This window comes from Monopterus albus, unplaced genomic scaffold (genome assembly GCF_001952655.1).
Source record: "Monopterus albus unplaced genomic scaffold, M_albus_1.0 scaffold8.1, whole genome shotgun sequence".
NCBI lineage: Eukaryota > Metazoa > Chordata > Actinopteri > Synbranchiformes > Synbranchidae > Monopterus > Monopterus albus.
The window spans coordinates 3,048,048-3,067,299 of NW_018127888.1; the positions used below are offsets into that span (position 1 = coordinate 3,048,048).

At 39.3% G+C, this 19,252-nt stretch overlaps 1 protein-coding gene across 1 annotated transcript in view; it reads right to left on the bottom strand.

Annotated features, from left to right (window-relative positions):
• Positions 1-19,252, bottom strand: part of clcn2c (chloride channel 2c) — a 115,597-nt gene that overhangs the window by 37,766 nt on the left and 58,579 nt on the right. Inside the window, exons 7-12 of the mRNA XM_020587172.1 lie at positions 16,338-16,416; positions 15,540-15,665; positions 13,925-14,009; positions 11,000-11,101; positions 9,740-9,824; positions 8,060-8,215 (exon numbers count right to left, since the gene is read on the bottom strand). Of these exons, the coding sequence (XP_020442828.1) occupies positions 8,060-8,215; positions 9,740-9,824; positions 11,000-11,101; positions 13,925-14,009; positions 15,540-15,665; positions 16,338-16,416 (633 nt within the window). The remainder of the gene's footprint in view (positions 1-8,059; positions 8,216-9,739; positions 9,825-10,999; positions 11,102-13,924; positions 14,010-15,539; positions 15,666-16,337; positions 16,417-19,252) is intronic.

Genomic DNA, 19,252 nt, shown 5'->3' on the forward strand with positions numbered 1-19,252 from the left:
CAGAGACGTCTCGGTTGACGTTTCTGTGTAGTATGGGGCTAGCCCAACTGAGGGGATATAATGTATAGGCCTGGTGGGGTCAGGGTCTTTCATCTTACATCTGCCTGCTGCAGTTTGGAGGTGCAAGATACCTGAGCGTGTAATGTTAATTTTACCTGTGATCCTTTGAATAAATCAGCACTGTTTTGAAGTTACTTGGACTGTCTCGTCTCTCAGAGTTAGCAATGGTAAGAAGAACCAAATAGTCCTGTAGTACTGTGTTCTTCTGTACTTCTTAGCTGCACATAGCAGGTTCTTAATGATAACATTTTTTTTTTTACTGAAAATGACCTGAACCAAGATAAGCAGCATAAACTACATGGTGGCTTAACCAATTAAAAATATTTAATTAAATTTGTCACTTTCAGCTGTTCCCATTAGGGGTCACCACAGAGAATCGTCACACCACGACGTTTTACACCGGATGCCCCTCCTGACGCAACCCTGAATTGAACCTGGGCCGCAGCGGTGACAGCGCTGAATCCTAGCCACTAGTAATTAAAAGTAATTAGTTATTTTTAGTTTTTGTTAAAAATCAACATTTGGCCATTGCATGCATGCCTCTTCTTCCACTTTAAAACCTGTTGACACTGTGTATCATAGAACCTTGTGCTTCATTATGAGAGATAAATTCCACTCACCCCTGTGTTTTATACCAAAAGATGGGATGGTCCTCCTTATCTGGTAAAAGGGAGCAGCACTGTATGTCATTATCTATTTCAAAAACCGCCCCACTACCTCTGCTCTCATATAAACATAGTAATTACAGTCTGAGATCACAGGACATTTTAACATTACCACATATTCAAACGAGCTAGGAAGGATGGGGTTCAGATACTTACCCCATAAGTGGAATGAACTCCAAAAAAACAAACAAACAAAAAAAAAACCATGAAACTGTCATCCATCATCTAAATTAAGGAATTTAAAAGACTACACTTACTGTACCGTAAGTATTTGCCATTATACATGTAATTGATTTCTGTATGTATGATTGTTGTAATCCATCATAATTTAAACTGTATTTGTTGTACGTGTACACAGGTCTAAAGTGATCACGGTCTCAATGGGACTACCTGTTTCAATTAAGGAAAAAGAAAAAGATGATGACCTTCTTAGCCAATGTAGGAAGCTCACAGTGTTTGCTATGTGCTGATTTAAACTCTGCAAAAATGCAGGAATGTAATCTTTTCCAACAGTCGAGGGAAAATAAATTCTACATGAACTTTTGAATACCTTCAATTATTGAGGAAACTAGATTCAATGCTTCTAAGACTTTTAAAAATGTGCAGAATACCTGATTACAGGGTGTAATAATGGCCTTAACAAGGCATAAAAGTGTAGGCAAATATTTCTTTTTTTTTTTTCTTCTATATATAAATCTGGTTGTGGAAACACTAAATGACAAGTGCTACAAGATATAATTGCTGTAAATGATAGCAAATGTCAGAGAGAAGATGCACTCAGAATAAGCATTTTAGTGTAACATGAACTGCATTTTTAGATTTAAGAAGCTTATAATATAGCATATATAATAATAATATAGCATATGTTTCTTAGGACCACTGTTCTTATCCAACTGGACAAGAAGAGGAGACACAGCTCTATGTACAGTAGATGACAAAGTAATCTGAGCGGCTGCTTATGTAATCTGAACCACAGGCACTTGAACACAGGTGAGTGCAGCAGGTTGCAGTTTCTTCTCCGTCCTTGTAAGACAGGAGCCTTAGTAGTCCATGTGCCCCCCCGTCAGGTGGCACAAGGAGATGAGGCACTCGGTAGTAAAAACCTCATTACAAGTAAAAGACCGACTTTGACATTTTTACACAAAAGGTATTATCTGCAAAATAAGAGCAGCACTCATTATGCACAACTACCCCTTTCGTGATATTGTATAATTACAATACGCACTGTTGCTATTAGTAGTAGCTACTTTATGTAACTTGTTTCAAATATTTTTGTTGTAGAAATCTGCTACAAAACTTGTGGAGAGGTGCTGTCGAGGCCTCCTGTGACCCAGACTCACTGAACAGCACTGGCAGCAGTGCACAGATATTAGCTTCTAAAAGGTTTTGAGCAGGATTAAGCTCTCTAACCAATCAGAGATGGTCAATTAGTTCTGCCTCATCAGTAAGTTTTCTTGCATTCTCATTTATTGTAACTTCATAATGACAAACATCTGAAGAGCTGAGCAGAGTGTTTGTCAGAGTTGGATATATAGGAAATAACTAATCATTATGCACAAGCTGACATGATACTGCACAACCATGCTGTGCGTCATATACAGAACACAAAGTAAATATGTACATACAATAAATGACATCTCTGCAGCCTCCTTTCAACTTGATATACTGCCTCTAGAGCCTTACTCTACTTGTTGGCCTTTGTTGTGAAGTCACACTGGCTTCCTGCTACAACAAAATAGTCTCCATACCAATTTGCAATTAAATCTTTAGTGATAAAAAGGCTCTGTAGTCGTCATAGAAATGTGTGTAGATTGTCTAAAGCATAACTGACAAGAAACTGCATCAATCCCACTTCATCCAAGCGGTTCTTACTGTACCTGACAGAATCGGCATGTTCTGACGTTTGACTTAGTCGGTGTGTGTTTTCACAAGGCTCTGCTGAAAGGCCTAGAGTTCACAAGGCCTTAAAGCCAGAGTCTGCAGCACAATTAATATACATTAAAGGGGAAAAAGCAGGTGGATAGTTTTCATGTATTATTCCTCAAGCACTTTTCAAACTGACATAGTCTGACAAGATAATTGAGAGTTAATTGTTTTGGGAGAGACACATTAACATTACCCGACATATTTCTATGCCTTTTATTTGCCCTGTTACTATTTATGCCATCCTGTCTTTGGAAATATCCAATTCTTTGCAGCATCAATGACTCACTTTCCCCTGGAGGAATCATTAATTTTTTATCTAATCTAATGTAATCTACTAAGAGTACAGCTTGCTGACGTAGTGCACGACCATCAAAATTTATGAGTATCTGTAACCTCCATCTAAAGGGGGGTTTCAGCTAACTGTCAGAATAAGGAGAAGCCTTAAGGCAAGAAAAGCAAGGCAATGACTTGACTGGGTTGATGGTATAAAACTCTGGTTGTGCTTAAAAAAAAAATTAAAAACTAGTGGAAGACGCGACTAGGAAAAGTTCTTACATAAAAGCCTCATGCATTAAAATCCAATTAAAAATTACTTAATGACCCACATAAATTTTAACTGTGGCTTTAATGAGACTTACAGTATAAGTTATAGAGTTGCTTCAGGGCTAAACTATTTTAGAAGAGATAATAATTAAATTTGGTGTAACTAAGTTGCCATAATTGGACATGATTAAAAATGCATTTGCTGAGCAAAAATAACAAACATCTGTCATTTAATTTTTTGGAGGGGGATTTAAGCAAGACTTTGGCAGCTCTACTTGTGAAGGAGTTCCAGTGTAGCTGGAGAGCCAGCGCTTGTAGCTGCCACAGATGTGCTGTACCAGACCCGCGCCTCCTCATGAATGTAACTACATGTTGAGGCTGTGTGACGGTGTTCTCTAGAGGAAAACTGTGGACAGTGAAAACAACATAAAGGAAGCTGAAGAAAGACTCAGTAATCTGCACCATCACATGTGTTAACTACACATTTAGTGCCATCTCTGACTTAATACCCTCTGTTCAACGCAGGTCATCACACTTGATCGCAGTGAATGAAACATCGTGGACACAGGTTGCGGAGAAATAGCCTCCTGTTCACGAGACGAGGTAAAAGTGCCTAAAATGGGTACGTGGCATTCTGCTGTAACAAAACTTTAGCTGCTTAGTTTACACATCTGGACAACACCATCTAAACTGTTCATATGCCGGTATTACTCCTAATACAACTCTATGCCACATGGTTTTAGCAAATAGTCAACTGGTTCAAAATGTTCCATAAAATATGAGCACTGGACTTGATCAAAGATCAGTACCTATGTATTACTGCCCTTCTTGCCTCTTGGGTCTTTTGTTATTCGTTCATTCACTGTTGCTCCTCATATGTTAACATTTGAAATAATGAAATGTGCTTAAAAGTGCGGTGACTAAGATGAACCAGAGGATAAAGAGAGCTAGAAAGGAGAAGTGAAGGACACTCAGGTCAAGGGAGTCACTTATGATGCGGTATCTAGGACATTCATACTCTAATTTGTCAGTCATCTGGGAGCCCTCTGTGCTTGTGTGAGTGTATCACATTCAGAGGACAGTCTATCACCTGGGGGCCTCATGGGACCCTCAGGAGCTCTTCTTCTATTCCCACTCCAATTACAGTCCTGCCAGCTCTCTTTCACTGTGACACATGCACACGCACACACAAACACACCTGTATTAATAAACACATTCCTCATTTGAGCTGTTGATGTGCATAATTGTGTACCACTAAAAATAGCATTTAACTACAAAGCATGGCAGATTAGTTTGCAGGTTTATGTGTCAGGGTGTGTGATTTCAGATGTGCTACCAATACACAAACGTACTAGAGGTAACACTCCTCTTCGTCACAACAGGCGCAGTGAACTTTACAAGGGGCAACTTCTTCACTTTAACCCATTCTTTGTTTCTTGTTTTGTACTTTTCAAAAACACGTAATTACTGTATTTATATACAGCAGCATCATTTGCTGACCTGCCGACACCAGATGCTTTCCACGCACCTTTACTTTCAAAAGTTTAGCAATTGGAATGAGAGCTTTCCTGAGGTTTTGGCATGAAAAAGAGCAAAAAGACAAGATGGCTGCCATGTTGAATAAAAGAACCATTCATTACCAAGAAGGAAAGAGGGAGAGAGAGCAATCTCCCCTTTGAAAATCACCAGGCTGAATCCAGAAAAACCAAAGGCTGTAATTAGACAGAGCCATTACAGCCTCACTTTGAATGCTGTGTGTGAGTAAGTGAGAGAGGATGTGAGTCAGAGCATGCCCACAGATAAATGTTGAGATTTATGCAGGCGGGTGACTGAAGTTAAAAAAGTGTCTGTGTTTTTGTCCTTACACTGTACACTTCTCACCTACATGTCACATATAAGAAATGCTGCATCTGTCTTTTGTAACACTATACGTGCACGAGGACTTGCACATGCACACACAGGTTGGGTGCCACACTTCGAGGAATGACGCTGAAAGCCACCAGACAATTTTGCTAAAGGACAGGCGGAGGATGGAACTGGAACGAACACACGCACACAGGAATGGGAGGTTTGACAGCTGGATTTCATCAAGAAAAGTGGATTCAGTGAAAGTGGCTGTGTCAAGGCATTGTGTCAGATATGTGACAGACAAAGAACAGAGAAACATTTCCTATTCTACTGTTCAGAAACGACGACGGTTTCTGTCATTACTGCAGTACTGAGCGGCACATCACCAGTTTCTGTGCTTCCATGCCTTTTTAACTGGCTAGTGTTGCATGCATTAATCACATTTTGCAGTGCAGGCTACTTGGCAGTGAAATTATTTGTTATTGTTGTTTAAAGTCCTTATGAGAGCATCCCATTTACCAAATATATTCCAGCTATTTATTTTTGAACAAAGAGCTAACATTTGTGAATTGTACGCACTTGTACCGACCATTATGTGGCTATAACAGCAAAAATCTCTAGTGTTTCCTTACAGCAAGGGCATGTTTTATGCTATGTAAACAACTTTCATTTTTAAAGGGAAGCACACATAGAAGCAAAGAAATGTAAACACTGTTAACATATTTCTCCAAGCCATTTTTTGCATTTATGATTTTATATTACACCAATCTGCAAACGTGCATATGGTTTTTTTCTTTAACTTCATCATTTTGTGTAACTTTATTTGACAAAACTACATTTTACATGTGTAGATTTGCCATAAATAAACCTACAGTGTATAAACCATATTTCAAAATGCCTTCCTTAAATCTGCCTGCAGCCAGCTGCTCATGTAGTCGTCTACACACATATGTGTGCCCGTGCAGAGCCAATCGGAAAACCCAGCATTTTTCTATTCTGTTCCCACTTGCACTTTTGGGCTTTCTTTGTGCACTTTACTTGCTGTACAAGCTCACCCACACAGTGCAGCTCTTGATGCAGTGTGAGGAGATTTACAGCCTTTGTTTTTGTATTTGGAAAGGACATTTCATTTTAGCAGAATAGAGTAGCCCAAATAAACAAAGGTTACATAAAAATCCAATCTAATCACAACACAAGCAGCACGCTCCGCTGGCAGCCCTAAACACAAAGCAGCAGGATGGCTGGTAGAGCACAGAGTTCATATGGGCTCTCAAACTTCTTTGGCCTCTTCTCATTATCAAGACCAAAAGAGAAACAGCAGAGCAGTGGTGAGGCCAACATTTCCCCTCATAACGAAAAAACAAATACACAATATAGTAAATGTTCAGCTTGTTTTGCCTACTGAGGCCAGTGGCTTGGCTCCAATACTTTATATCACAGTGGTTGCTTATTCCCCTAAGTGAGACCCTGGGGATCTGAGTCAGGTACTGATACTTTGTAGGTACATCCAGTTTACCCTCGTGCCTCTTGCTGCAGCAAGAAATAAAATCAGCTGGGATCTAAAGGTTCTATATGGATTCCTTTTGTTATTGAATTGACCTCAAATGTGCTGACATTTCTACTGAGCAGCCTTAAATTATGTGCTCTCTTTTGTGTGCTTTCTGATTTTTTGCCTTATGAGCTATGTAACTGACTGATAAAGTGGCTACATTTGCAAGTAACTTACAGTAAATACTTAAAATGATAAGATCTGTAAACAGCACTTGTTGATCTACTCTACTTGTTCCAAACAGTAAAGTAACTTTATCTAGAGAAGAATCACCTCTTAGCTGCTTAAGAGTGATGTTTCTTTACCCTCACAAACAATCTTTGGTTGAATACAGACCCCAGTTTGCAGAGAACACAAGATTTATTTTAGCTGTTCCAGAATAGTGGCAGCTGACAATATTTGTTATGTTAACTGGCAAAAGCAACTGTCAGTGATGGCTAAAATGACAAGCTACCTACTCTTTTCTACATGGTTCTAATCAAGAGCAAGTAGAGAGAAAGAGTTAGAAAAGGAATTCCTTAGTATCAGGTTTAAACAAATCCAGGTATCTAACCGACTGGGAGGTGCATCCAAAACAGAAGTGGCTGTGCCAAATCAACCCTAGCCCCAGACAGAGAGGTAAGTTTCAGTACTTACCTGTACACCATCTGATAATGTCCTCATAAATATAAAACTTACCTCTTTAGCCTGGCTTTTGATCAGAATACTTTACAGCCATTATTTATTCTGTTTATCCATTTATTACATTTCACTTCCTCATATATCTTATTTGCCATCGTCTTCTCATTGCCTCATGAGCATTGGCCTTAAATAGTTTTAACTGTTCACATTCATTCTGTCTTATCAGCGTCAGTCGTCTGTCATCATTTTGAATTTTGTGAAACTGTACAAAACATGCTATACAAATAAAACTGATTCAAATTCTTTTACAGACCACCTTTTGTTTGACCTTCATTATCAAAAAGGACAGGTGGAGCCCCAGTCATGTACACCGAAGCACTGATGTATTAACAAACTCTGTTCCCATATTTTCACATGGAATCCATCAGCTACTTCACTCAGCAATATAGCATCAAATTAGGCCAAAACTTTAATTGGCCTCCTGGGAACGTAACTTTGTGACACAGCGAGGGAGAGATAGGCCACTCTCCAACATTTTTTTAAACATGGCCTCTCTTTGTTCTTTACTGGTGACAAAAACAGATGGGCTTGGGTCCAATACTTTCCCATTACCGCCGGTCCATTATTAAATAAAAAGGCCAAAACCCTCCCATTCATAATACTGTCAGGTTCAATTCACACTATCCTCATGACCTTGCTTTATTTCCAATGCCACTATAGCGACCAGCAGCATATTTATGTATTTGTACCAGCAGAACCTCTGCAATCCGAAAAATAAAGTGAAGGAAGGATGTAAAGATATATTGTTCATATCAATTAAAAATAACCCATAGGTTTTCTCTCCTACCTTCATGACAATGAAGATGACCAGAGTGACGAAGACGTTGACCTCCGGGTGTTTCCAGGCTTGAGAGTGTCCGATGTAGTCAAACTCCTCAGCGATGCCCTGCTTGGCCCATGTCCGGTTGTCCAGTAATGTCACCAGAGACTCTGCCTGGGTGAGCTACAGGTCAAAGGAAGTGACATTATGAAGAACAGCAGCAGGGCTGGGCAGTAGTTTTGTAGCACGTGTTCCTTTATCCCTTACTTTCAAATTAATGTTATTTGACTTAGCTGATTTTTTTTGCAGTTGAACCTGATGATTATTATTTGAAATTCAAATGCAAATGTGTCTGCTGCCTATCCAGGACACTTTCGGCAAATACAGTGTGTACTGTTCTCTGTTGTTCGGTGCTTATGCGTTCATTATTCTTTCTCAGACACATCATCTATCATCAGGTTCTGATATGAAAACACTGATACGACTTGATGTAGGATGTTCACCTTTCTTTTGACTTTAAATTGCCTCAAAACTTGCTGTGCATCTGACTCAATTTGTAAAAGTAAATTCTACTACATAAGTATACAGCGTGTCAGCATGGATAGATGCATTGATAGTGTTATGTTAGTGAAGAGTTAAGATAGTAGTGAGGGAGTGAACAGTGAAAACTTCATCTGCATCATGGTTCAGCTTTAAAGCCAGACTAGTGTAGACACTGGTGGTGATAACGTCACCCACTGCCAAAGAAATGATGGCCTGGGGGCATGAGAGCAAGGTGGGAGGATGTGAGACAGAGAATTTTTAGTTGCTTTTTGTAGAAAAGCTTTAAGAGGAGTGGGTCAGTGTAGGCAGGTTCAGGGCTTGAGAGGTCTGACTCACCCTCTCACTGAGAGCCAGGACTTGGGGAACAGTATACATACTGTATATGTGTGTGCACCTAGGGCCTCAGCATGCACACAGTATTCCTGTTCTAATTCTGACAATTAGACAGATGAAGGGGTTGAAAGTGGGGAGAAGTCACGCGCAAGCTTATGAGTCATCAGTGGAGCAGAAGGACAGGTCTCCAGCACACATACGCCAACAACACTCAACACATTTTAAGCTGTGTTGTGTAGTTGTGTTAAAAACAAACAGGTTTACATAAGTGGCAATTGGGATACTATAAACAATCATGTAAAATGGTTCAATTAGACAGGGGCTCAGTGTACAGCTGCTCAGAGACAAAAACACACAAAAATATTTAACAATACACAGAGGTTACTGTTTTGACAATAATTTGTAGCAAACTATGTCAAAACAATAAAAGGGTCAGACAAGTTGACTCATTTCATATGTTAGAAATGATGTTGCATCTTAGTGTGAAATGCATCTAGTGTACATTTCTTCTCGGTGTAGTTTTGATTTTCTCGGTTACAAAGTGAGTTCTCAAACAGTGATTAAAATCCTCAGTCTAACTTGACTAAACTCGCTGATGCTGTGCACGTGTCAACAAGCTGCACACTCAACCAAGGGGTTTCTTCTAAAACTTCTGCATGTAACACACTTTGAAAAGATAACCATGACTCTTAGAGATTTTGGTGGGGAGCTAACACAAACTGTACACGATGCCACATGCTTTCATTCACTGCCATTGCAATAGCTGCAGTGCACTGTGTACTGTATAATATAAATAAAACTGTATATATTGAATTTGGGTGGGGAACCTACCTTTCCAGCCATAAACTGCCCAAAGCCAGGGGGAAACGTTAGCGTGGAGATCAGTAAAGTGACCAGTGCTGGATACAGCAGACGTCTAGCAGAGAACAGAGAGGGCAGACAGAGAGAGTAATAAAGACAAAAACCCAAAACACAATCAGTATCAGATGCATTTACATGAGCCCACTGGCAGAGACTTTAATCATTATAGCCCAGTGTAAAATACTGCAGGCTCAGGTAGGACATTAAATCTACCCGAGCATTCTTGTTAACCCTGATCGCAGTGTGTAAATGAGTGAGTTAGCGCTCCAGTCATTAAAGCTTGAATTATTAATGTCAGTGCAACAAGGTTTCAGCCTAATGGAAAAACAGTGGTGTTAATGTCACACCAGTGTGTTTTGAGTATGTTTATTTACTAATGGAGCCTCAATTTATATATCTTGACTTATATTTGATAGACTGAGTAAAAATTCACTCACTGCAATGCCATAGTAACAGTTACAGTAAAATAACAGGCCATCGATGTGTTGTGTAGCTTTGTAAGTGCAGGTGTGTGCAAATAGATTCTTAATTATGAATGAGGGTTGACTGAACAACCTCCATTCACCTTAGCTCGTCAGTAATCATAATTTCCAAAGCTAACATGCTGAATGTGTTACAATGCAGCGTGATATGTGGAAGCAAACAGAGGCAATTAAAAGACAGAATAAAATCAGATTTGCTCTGGGCTCTGAAGTTTGAGCAAAGACTTGTTAACCCTTCTTAACCCTAAAGACTCCTTTATTGGATTTGAACCTTTTTGTCAGTCAAAAGCTTGGTCCTCATGCAGAGAAAACACAAACTAAAAATACCATGTTGATATTACAGTCAACTTAATGTCGCTGGGGCTACAACTACAGTAATGATTTGCATTTTTTATTCTTCTACATAATATTTTTATTGTCACTATAGTCTAGAAATGTCAAAATTAGTGAAGAAATGTCCTCATGTGTCTTGTTTTGTCCAGTACATAAAGATATTCAAAGACCTTTTGAGTAGCTGAAGCACAGAATATTAGATTTTCAAGCAAAAATAGTGAAAAAGGCCGATAAGGTAGTTCCCAATTATTTTTATTTCAGTCAATTAATCAGCTGTTTGTGTCAGTTCCAGTTTTTACCTAAAGCTATTCACTATCTTAAAAATGCTGAGGACAGACTCAACTATCCCTGACATTATTTCTGAAAATACAGCGTAGTCGGCCTCGTTACGTAGGTCACAGTGCGTCAGACTCACTTTTTCATGAGGAATTTGTTGATGGCCTTCTGTTTCCTCATGAACTGGACAATAAGTCGGTTCAGGTAGACAAACAAAGCCCCACCAAAACCACTGGCAATACTGCAGAGAGAGAGAGAGAGAGAGACATCACACACACCTCAGAAAGAGAAGACAGAGGTTTCTGAGAAAGTTTTTAATTTGACTAAAATGCAACATGGGAGACTGGAAAGAAAACACTGTGTGAAAACCCCATAAGATCATTTTCCTCTCTCAAACCACCAACAAAAACCAGTGTAAGTAGAATGGGTTTCCAGTGGATATCAGTGACGCAGCTGATACAAGCCACATACAGTTTGAGACAAATACAAATGCTCAGAGACAATGTATACAAGCCTGATGGAAAGAAGTGGGGACCAAGGAAGTGTTAGGAAAAAAGACAAGTCAAAAAAGATGTAGGAGGGACAAGCTGTAAATACAGCGGATGAAAAAAGAAAAACAAAAACATACATAGAAACATATTAGAGATTTAAAAAAATATCAAACTAACAGGGAATCACTGTACAGCTAAGAGAGAGAGTGAACATTCAGAGAGGAATGTGTGGGACTTGGAGACGAGGCATAAAAAGAGGTTTACATAAGCACGTCTTTAAAAGCTCAGTGGGAGGCCTCTTATGGCAGTAAGAGGGAGACAAAGAGGAAAGGTAGGCAGAGAACGAATAGACTCAGACAACCTAATGCTTATAAATTTGTATTGCTGCATTATTAATTCTGTCAAATACCTCTGAATTAATAATGAACAGGATGATGAGGGTGTCTTTGTTCTCATGGGGCAGCTCTGGAAAACACAGCATGTGTGGCTTTTTGTCCTTTGTAGATGTACTCTTAAAAGAACCAAATGTTCTCTGCGTTTGGAAGAGCCCAGGGTTAAGATTTGAGGTTGGTGTAAAGATTAGAAAGAGCGTTAGGTTAGTGTTTGAGGTGTCTCTGTTAGACTGGTGCTGAGAAAATGAATAGCAGGATGTTGTACGATAAACCAGGTGAAAATAAATAATGAAAAATGACAATCGTAGTTTCTCTGAGCCCACAGTGATGTATTCAATCAAGTAGCACCAAAATAAAACAGAGAAAAAAGTGTCAAAGTAACAAATTTGAGAGGCTGGAAAAAGAGAGTGCTCTTTCCTTAAAATGAACACACGTTCACTGTAGTCATTTTCTGCTATAAATACCGGCTGCCCAGCCGTACTGCGTACCAAAATCAGACTGACACATGTTAGCACTGGTCGTTTCCCTGGATTTGTTGGCAGTAACAAAAAGAATATTATCCTTGAAGGTGCTTTGTGGAGATGTGAACACTAGTGGTTCTATGGAGCCGTTTAACCCTAACATGTTTAAAAAGATTTATGAGGTGATTGGGGGTGCACTGCAACATGTTTATCAGGCCTCAAGAATATTAGCATAAGAGGGAACTTTTAAAACACACAAGTTACTCCGGCTGCGACTCAGGAGGTAGAGCTTGTCGTCCCTCCACCCGTAGGGTTGGTGGTTTGATCCCTTCTCTAGTTCTCATGTTGAAGCGTCCTGAAGGCACCGAAGCTGCTCCCAGTGATGTCACCAGTGTGTGAGTGAATGAATGTGTGTGCGCAGGTGGGTGAATGTGTAGAAAAGGGCTATACAAGTTTTAAGATCATTTGTAACCATAACAAAATACAGTTTAATGAAACTATTGTAAAACTACATAACAAGGGCGTCAGGTGATATTACTGTTTGATGTTTATCTAATTGTAATGACACAAAGTATATTCCCACTTATCTGTATATAAACACCTGACTGCATGCGTTTGCACGTGTGTGTGTTTCTGTGGGCAGAAATGTCGTCGATTTTTCAGCGTGTCCCAGTGATTCTAACTTCTAAAGCCTGAAGGTGTATAAACAGCAAGTCGAGTGGTGAGTGAAGCTTTAAAGATGTGCCCTTGGCAGCAGGTAGCACAGAACTACCTCTTTCTGGCCTAGATGACTGAGACACTGACTGACTTTGCCCATTGGCAGCTATTAGCAGGGGGAGATAGAAACTACAGGGGTGCACCGGGACACTGCCTCACATACACACAGACTTGTCAGTTCAAATGTACAGTCGCTGTGTAAAACTGGGGTGAAACACTCTGTTGTCTTCTCTGGAGACAGTGTTGTGTACTGAATGTGCAAGACACTGATGCTCCCAGTGGCTCTTAACACTATCAGACAAAAAATATCAGCATAAAGATGAAGATAAAGAAAAAGAAGACAGGGATTTTCGTCTCTTGGGGAGTCTATGCACACAGGCATGCGCTTTCATCACAGAGAGAAGTTGGAGAGGGAGGCGGAGACAGCAGCCCCCTCCCATCTCTCCACCAGCGTCCTTCTAGGAGCCTGTGGTCTCATTCACAGCTGTGAAGAAGCCCTCGGGCTAAGGCAGGATAAAAATAAGGCATCCCTCAGTGCGTCAGCAACTGTTGCAGGCTGAATTATCCAATGTTAGGAGCCTCACGCAGGCTACCCTGAGGTAACACCTTCATCGAGCTACAGTGAGTGAAGGTCCTGAATAATAAGTGAATTTATGCTGCAGTCACAGTAAATGGGAATACCTGCCAGAACAACCAGATGGGTGGAAACAATGACTCAGTGTTGAATTTATTTATTTCTCTGGACTTCTGAGGTTTATTCATTTTGAACTGATGTTAGAAAGCCTTACAGATTATTTATGAGCAATAAAAGCTCAATGATTGGGCTGCCAGGTTGTAGAAAAGCCTTTGGGCTGCTGTTTAACCACCTCCTTCACAATCAGTGGTTTTGATTTAATTTCTTTTATCTGGTTTTGAAACTAACTAACTAATATTTCCAACCTGTGACCATATGTATTTATTTAGTCAGAGATTCAACAACTTCATACCTCCATTCAAAGCTTACCCAATGACGGCGAAGGCAGGAAGCTCCTGGAGGTCAAATGGAAAGTCTAGCCGGAAACGGGTTTTAAACAGGGCTGTGATGTTTTCTGCATGAATAAATAAATAAATAAATAAATAAATGGGACATTAGGAAACTGAGCAAACCAATTAACAAACTCATGCAACAAAAAACAAGACTCTTGCAATCGGATGTAGTGCACTGTACAGGTGTTATAGCATTTCAAGTTCTGTCCTTAATGGAAGGTGCCACACGAGAAGTAAACAAAAAGTTCAGCTCATTGTGGAGATGCTGCCCAGAACTCATGACATAGCCTGACCACAGTGTTGTAAACAGAGGGTTGGAGAAAGTCTTGGGTTAACGAGGCACTGGAAATCCTCAGGATGCCGTGTGACTGATCGTGAGGTGGAACATCTGCTTCTGGAAACAGTAGTTCGGCCTTAGCCTCCACCCTCACTCATCAATACATAACTGTACAACAATGGACACGGTTGCTTTGGCCTTTGCTGATCAATAGTCCATTTGCACAGCAGAAATGCTGACATGAAACAAAAAGAAAAGCCCAGGCGTAGTAATAACATCAGTGTTGTTCAGAGCCATTTCACTGTTCCAGGTCCAGAGCCCTGCTATTTGAATACTGGCTGGCTGTCACAGCTTGCTGGCACATTCAAAAGGAACGGAGCCAATGTTAATGTTCATGCCTGTGCACTCTCTGCTACGGAAGGTCAGAATATCTTTTTTTTGTTATTATTATTTGGTTTTAATTTTCCATGCGATTTTGACAAGATAGATGTGGCTGCACAACAAGAGCACATCTGTCAAATTTATTTGATGTGCATGCACTTGCAGTATGTCCATCATTAACATTTGTAGGTCTCACTCATTTAGCATCACAAAGGTTTCAACTTTAGCTTAAAACTCTTATTAGATGTATGTGACCTACTAGTAATATTCTAAACCCAGTTGTCAAAAGCAGGGAGGTAGAAAGTAACTAAATACATTTACTCAAATACTGTACTTAAGTACAGTTTTGACATAGTGTCTGTACTTTACTTGAGTATTTTCATTTTCTGCTACATCAGTTTCACTACATTTTAGATGCAAATAATGTACTTTGTACTCCACTACATTTATTTAATAACTCTTTACCTTTCAGAATATATATACAGCATATAAGACTTCCTGATACCTGGTGGGAAATTCACAAGCTACCCAGCTGTACTTCAAATTACTAGCTCCACCTTTACAAGCTGCAATATTAAATGTGATGTACACAATAATATATGCAACAATGTGAAATGTGCTGTTCTGCATAATGAGTACTTTTAGTTTTGGTACTCTGAATACAGTACATCTTGATGCTAATACTGTTGTACTTAAATTCTGAATGCAGAACCTTTACTTGTAACAGAGTATTTTTACAATGTGGTACTGTTACTTTTACTTAAGTAAAGAATCTGAGTACTTCTTCCACCACTTACAGGGAGCATAATGTTGCCATAGAAGGAGTGAGTTGCACAGTGGGCTGCAACTTTAGGACAACAACTCTTGAAATGCTAAGTAGACTAAATTAGCTATGACTGAATCATCTGTAGTACAGTATATAGAACCACCTTACCTTCATCTTTGTTCCAAACAGCCAGTACTCTGAAGATGAAGGCACTGAAGGTAGCAGCAAAGAAACCTCTCCAATAGTTCCTCACCGCAAAGAATGTGGATGTTACTTCAATACTGAACAACACTCCTGGAACAAACACACACAATTTGTCATAGTGTGGCCATTAAATACTGTAGTGCACAGACTGGGTCATACATAATTAACAGTCAGTACAAAACTAAAACCTTAATTTAACTCAATGTTTAGGAGCTGCAGAGCTTGTTTATTAATTAAGGAATCAACGGTATATGACTGTCATGATGAACACATTAAATGCACTGATTTATTACTTTAGGGGATTTATTACTTTCCTGAAATCTGTAAGTAGTCAGGCAGTGTGTTGTGTTTTGGAGTGAAATCAGAATGAAAGTGTGGGATTTGTTCAGTTGGCTACTTTCAAAACTGCAGGTTTTTCCAGGAATGCTAATGATACCTCTCACTAGACAATGCACCTGAGACATAAATGACTACAGAAGTACAGATCTGTTTGCAGCAAACTGTCATTTATTCAACATCATGTTGTGAAATCTGTACTAGCATGTACCATGATTAAATAGGACATGAGAGGTTATTAGGTCTACACAAAGAGATACAGCCTTCACTGAAAGATCCATCTCTGTAGAGTCAGGGACATAAAGCTCACTGTTTTATATTTTATGCACTGCAGCTAATAATATAGTGTGTACACCTCTTGTTTATTACAGTACAGTATGTGATGCACTTCTGATGGAAAATCTATTCTTTTTCCTGGAGACTCACCTCCTATGGGAGCAGCAAAACAGCAGCCCACTCCCACAGCACAGGCTGCTGCCAGCATCTCAGTGTTCCTAGACTCATTCTGAAACGCACACACACACACACACACACATATATACCTGTATAAATATAGATGCCATTACATATCAGTCAGCCTTTGATTCATTGAGCCATAAAGGAGAATGATACTGAAGCTTTCAACTGATGAGTTGCAGTAAGACAGACAGGAAAGGAAGACATGAAAAGACTAAGCTGCAGGACTGCAGAGGAGAGGATCATGGTGCATCACGGGAAGTGGAGGGTTTGTTTTTGACATGCCTGATCTTACTTACAGTACCTTCATTCCTATGAGACTGGCTTCCTTCACGCAGCATGGTAGTGATAAATAGAGGTTAGTGTGTCCGCTTCCCTTTGACAAACTTAGTGTGAGACTCAAATTAGCATCACAGGGTGTTACAAAATGAAGAAAGCTCAAGAAACATTTTGCAAATACAGCTTACTCTGCAAAACATGTCAATCAAGAATGAATATTTTCAAACGAACTACATCCAAGAACTTTGTTGACATTTCTGTGACTAGAATATTTTATTCTGATACTCACTGTTGTCTAGAAACATAACAATAAAACCATCTGGTCATGTGGGATTTGTTTTTACTACAGCAATCTTCATCAGTGGTCCTCCCGTGTGCTGGTCATTATAAACCCATGCTGTCCAGAGAAACATTTGGCTTCATGCAATAACATTATAATCCAAACTTATCTTAATGTTTGTCTGTTGGGTTTGCTTGTAAGTGTCCCATCTTTTTTAAAATAGTTGTAAACTTAATACTTCAACACAAATAGATTCACAAAATGTCATCCATAAGAACACAGCAGAGTTTTAAGTCATGTTATTCAAAATCAGTAGATGAACATAGAATAAATTTAGTGTCAGTAGTAAAAATAGGGAACCCAAAAAAAAAAAAAAAAAAAAAAATGCTGGTGCTAAAGCAACATGATCCTTATCAAAAAGGTGGGCAAGAAACAAAATACAAAATACATCTATTCCATTTTTACTCCAGTTATTTTTAAACCAAATTCATTCAGGTTATTATAATTCCTACATCAAACCAGGGTTTTCTGTCTACAGAGAAATGCATGAATAGGACTTGTGAATTTGTTTGTGCCTAAAAACAAGAAAAGTGCTGAATGCCACGAGTGCTCTTACTGTGAATCACACATACAGTATGTGCCACCGTTCATACTACAGTAGCGCTGTAGTGCAAAGACAGCAATTACTGTATGTCAGCCTGCATTTTTGGGGAAAGGCATCTACAACATCTTCATTTGATGGAACAGGTGGTGCCATAAAAAAAAAAAGATTCTTGGATTTGAATCTTTCACTCCGTGAAGATATTACATCCACTGGCTTCAGCCTAGAGTTAGAACAAGCTGTTGCAATACTATATGTAGACAGTTTAACAGTGTCTGACAAAAGATTCTTTTTTGAAGGGCAAAACTTTATTTAAATCATTAAAAAACATGTGTGCGAGACTGGATACTATTCATCTATAGTTTAAAATGTTTCCAGTGTGAATCCATTTGACAAGAATACAGCAGGGAGTGGAGTACACTGGGAACAGTGCAGCTGAGTTACCTTAATGCCTATAAGGCCGGGCTCCTTCAGGTAGCATGGGAATAAGAAACAAAGTTAAGCTACTAAGGAATATGAATACCGCTATTTTAACTGTTACTACCAACTCGACGTGCATCATTGTAAGGTTTAATAGTGCTGATTTAAAAATCCATTGCATTTTCATTCACTGTTTTATTCCATGTAATTAAAGTCTGCAGTATTTTTGCACCAACATTTAGGCTCATTCAAGTGACATTCATAAATCTGATAAAAAGCATTCTTTTCAAATACTGTGTATTGGATCCAGTGCTTTTCAAATAATGGCATTCTCCGTGTGTGTGTGTGTGTGTGTGTGTGTGTGTGTGTAGAGCACTCAGCCCTCTTAAATAATAATAATAATAAAAAAAGCACAGCACACCATGTAAAAGCACCTTGAAACAAGAAACTGGCTTTTACAGCCCACAGGCTACATTAGCATACTGTACTTCAAACTGAAGAGGATGAGATACTGCTGCAAAGGGACACTTCACATAAGCACACACACACACACACATACACACACTCAGCATTAATATGCCATAAAATGCAGCACAACTCTCCAGAGGGAGGAGACAGTGAGAATGAGTAAAGCAGAGTTCCTGGGAGACGGTGAGAATGACGGCGATGATTACAGGTAGGCAGATAAAAAGAAAGACGGGCAGGTGGAAAAATTTAAATCTTACAAGCTAAGAGGGAGTAATGCAGGAGATGGAGGGATGTAAAAGAACACCTGTCACAACATTTAGGGAATATAATGCCATTCATCATTTTCAATAGGGAGATGACAATAAACTCTGGCACCTACAGAGAAGCAGATTTAATTCTCCCACCTCAGGCTGAAGTAAAATCAAGCGTCCATATGCATGTGCATCAGATTCTTGCATGTTTAGGGCTTTTCAAGTAATCTTTTTGCCTCACTGGAATTTCTTACTTTTCCACTAAAGCAGTCATTTTAAAGGCCTTAATCATTTTAGCTTTTCCTCCATCCTCCGGGCAGACACTGTGATAAACACATCCAGCGAGGGGAGAAATGAGTTTCAGACTGTTACAGCGGCCACTGTACAGTAACAGTCTGTTTCAAACTAATCAGAAACCAAGAGATTTTCTATTTCTAACTCACAGTTTTGCAATTTATCTATAATTTTGCTGATCTATTCCATATTTGTCCATTAGTCAACGAGATGAATGCTGGTAAGTAAAGCTGATTTCTTCCTAAGCTTTGCTTATGCTGCAGTACTGAAGATAACTCACATGTTGAGAAAT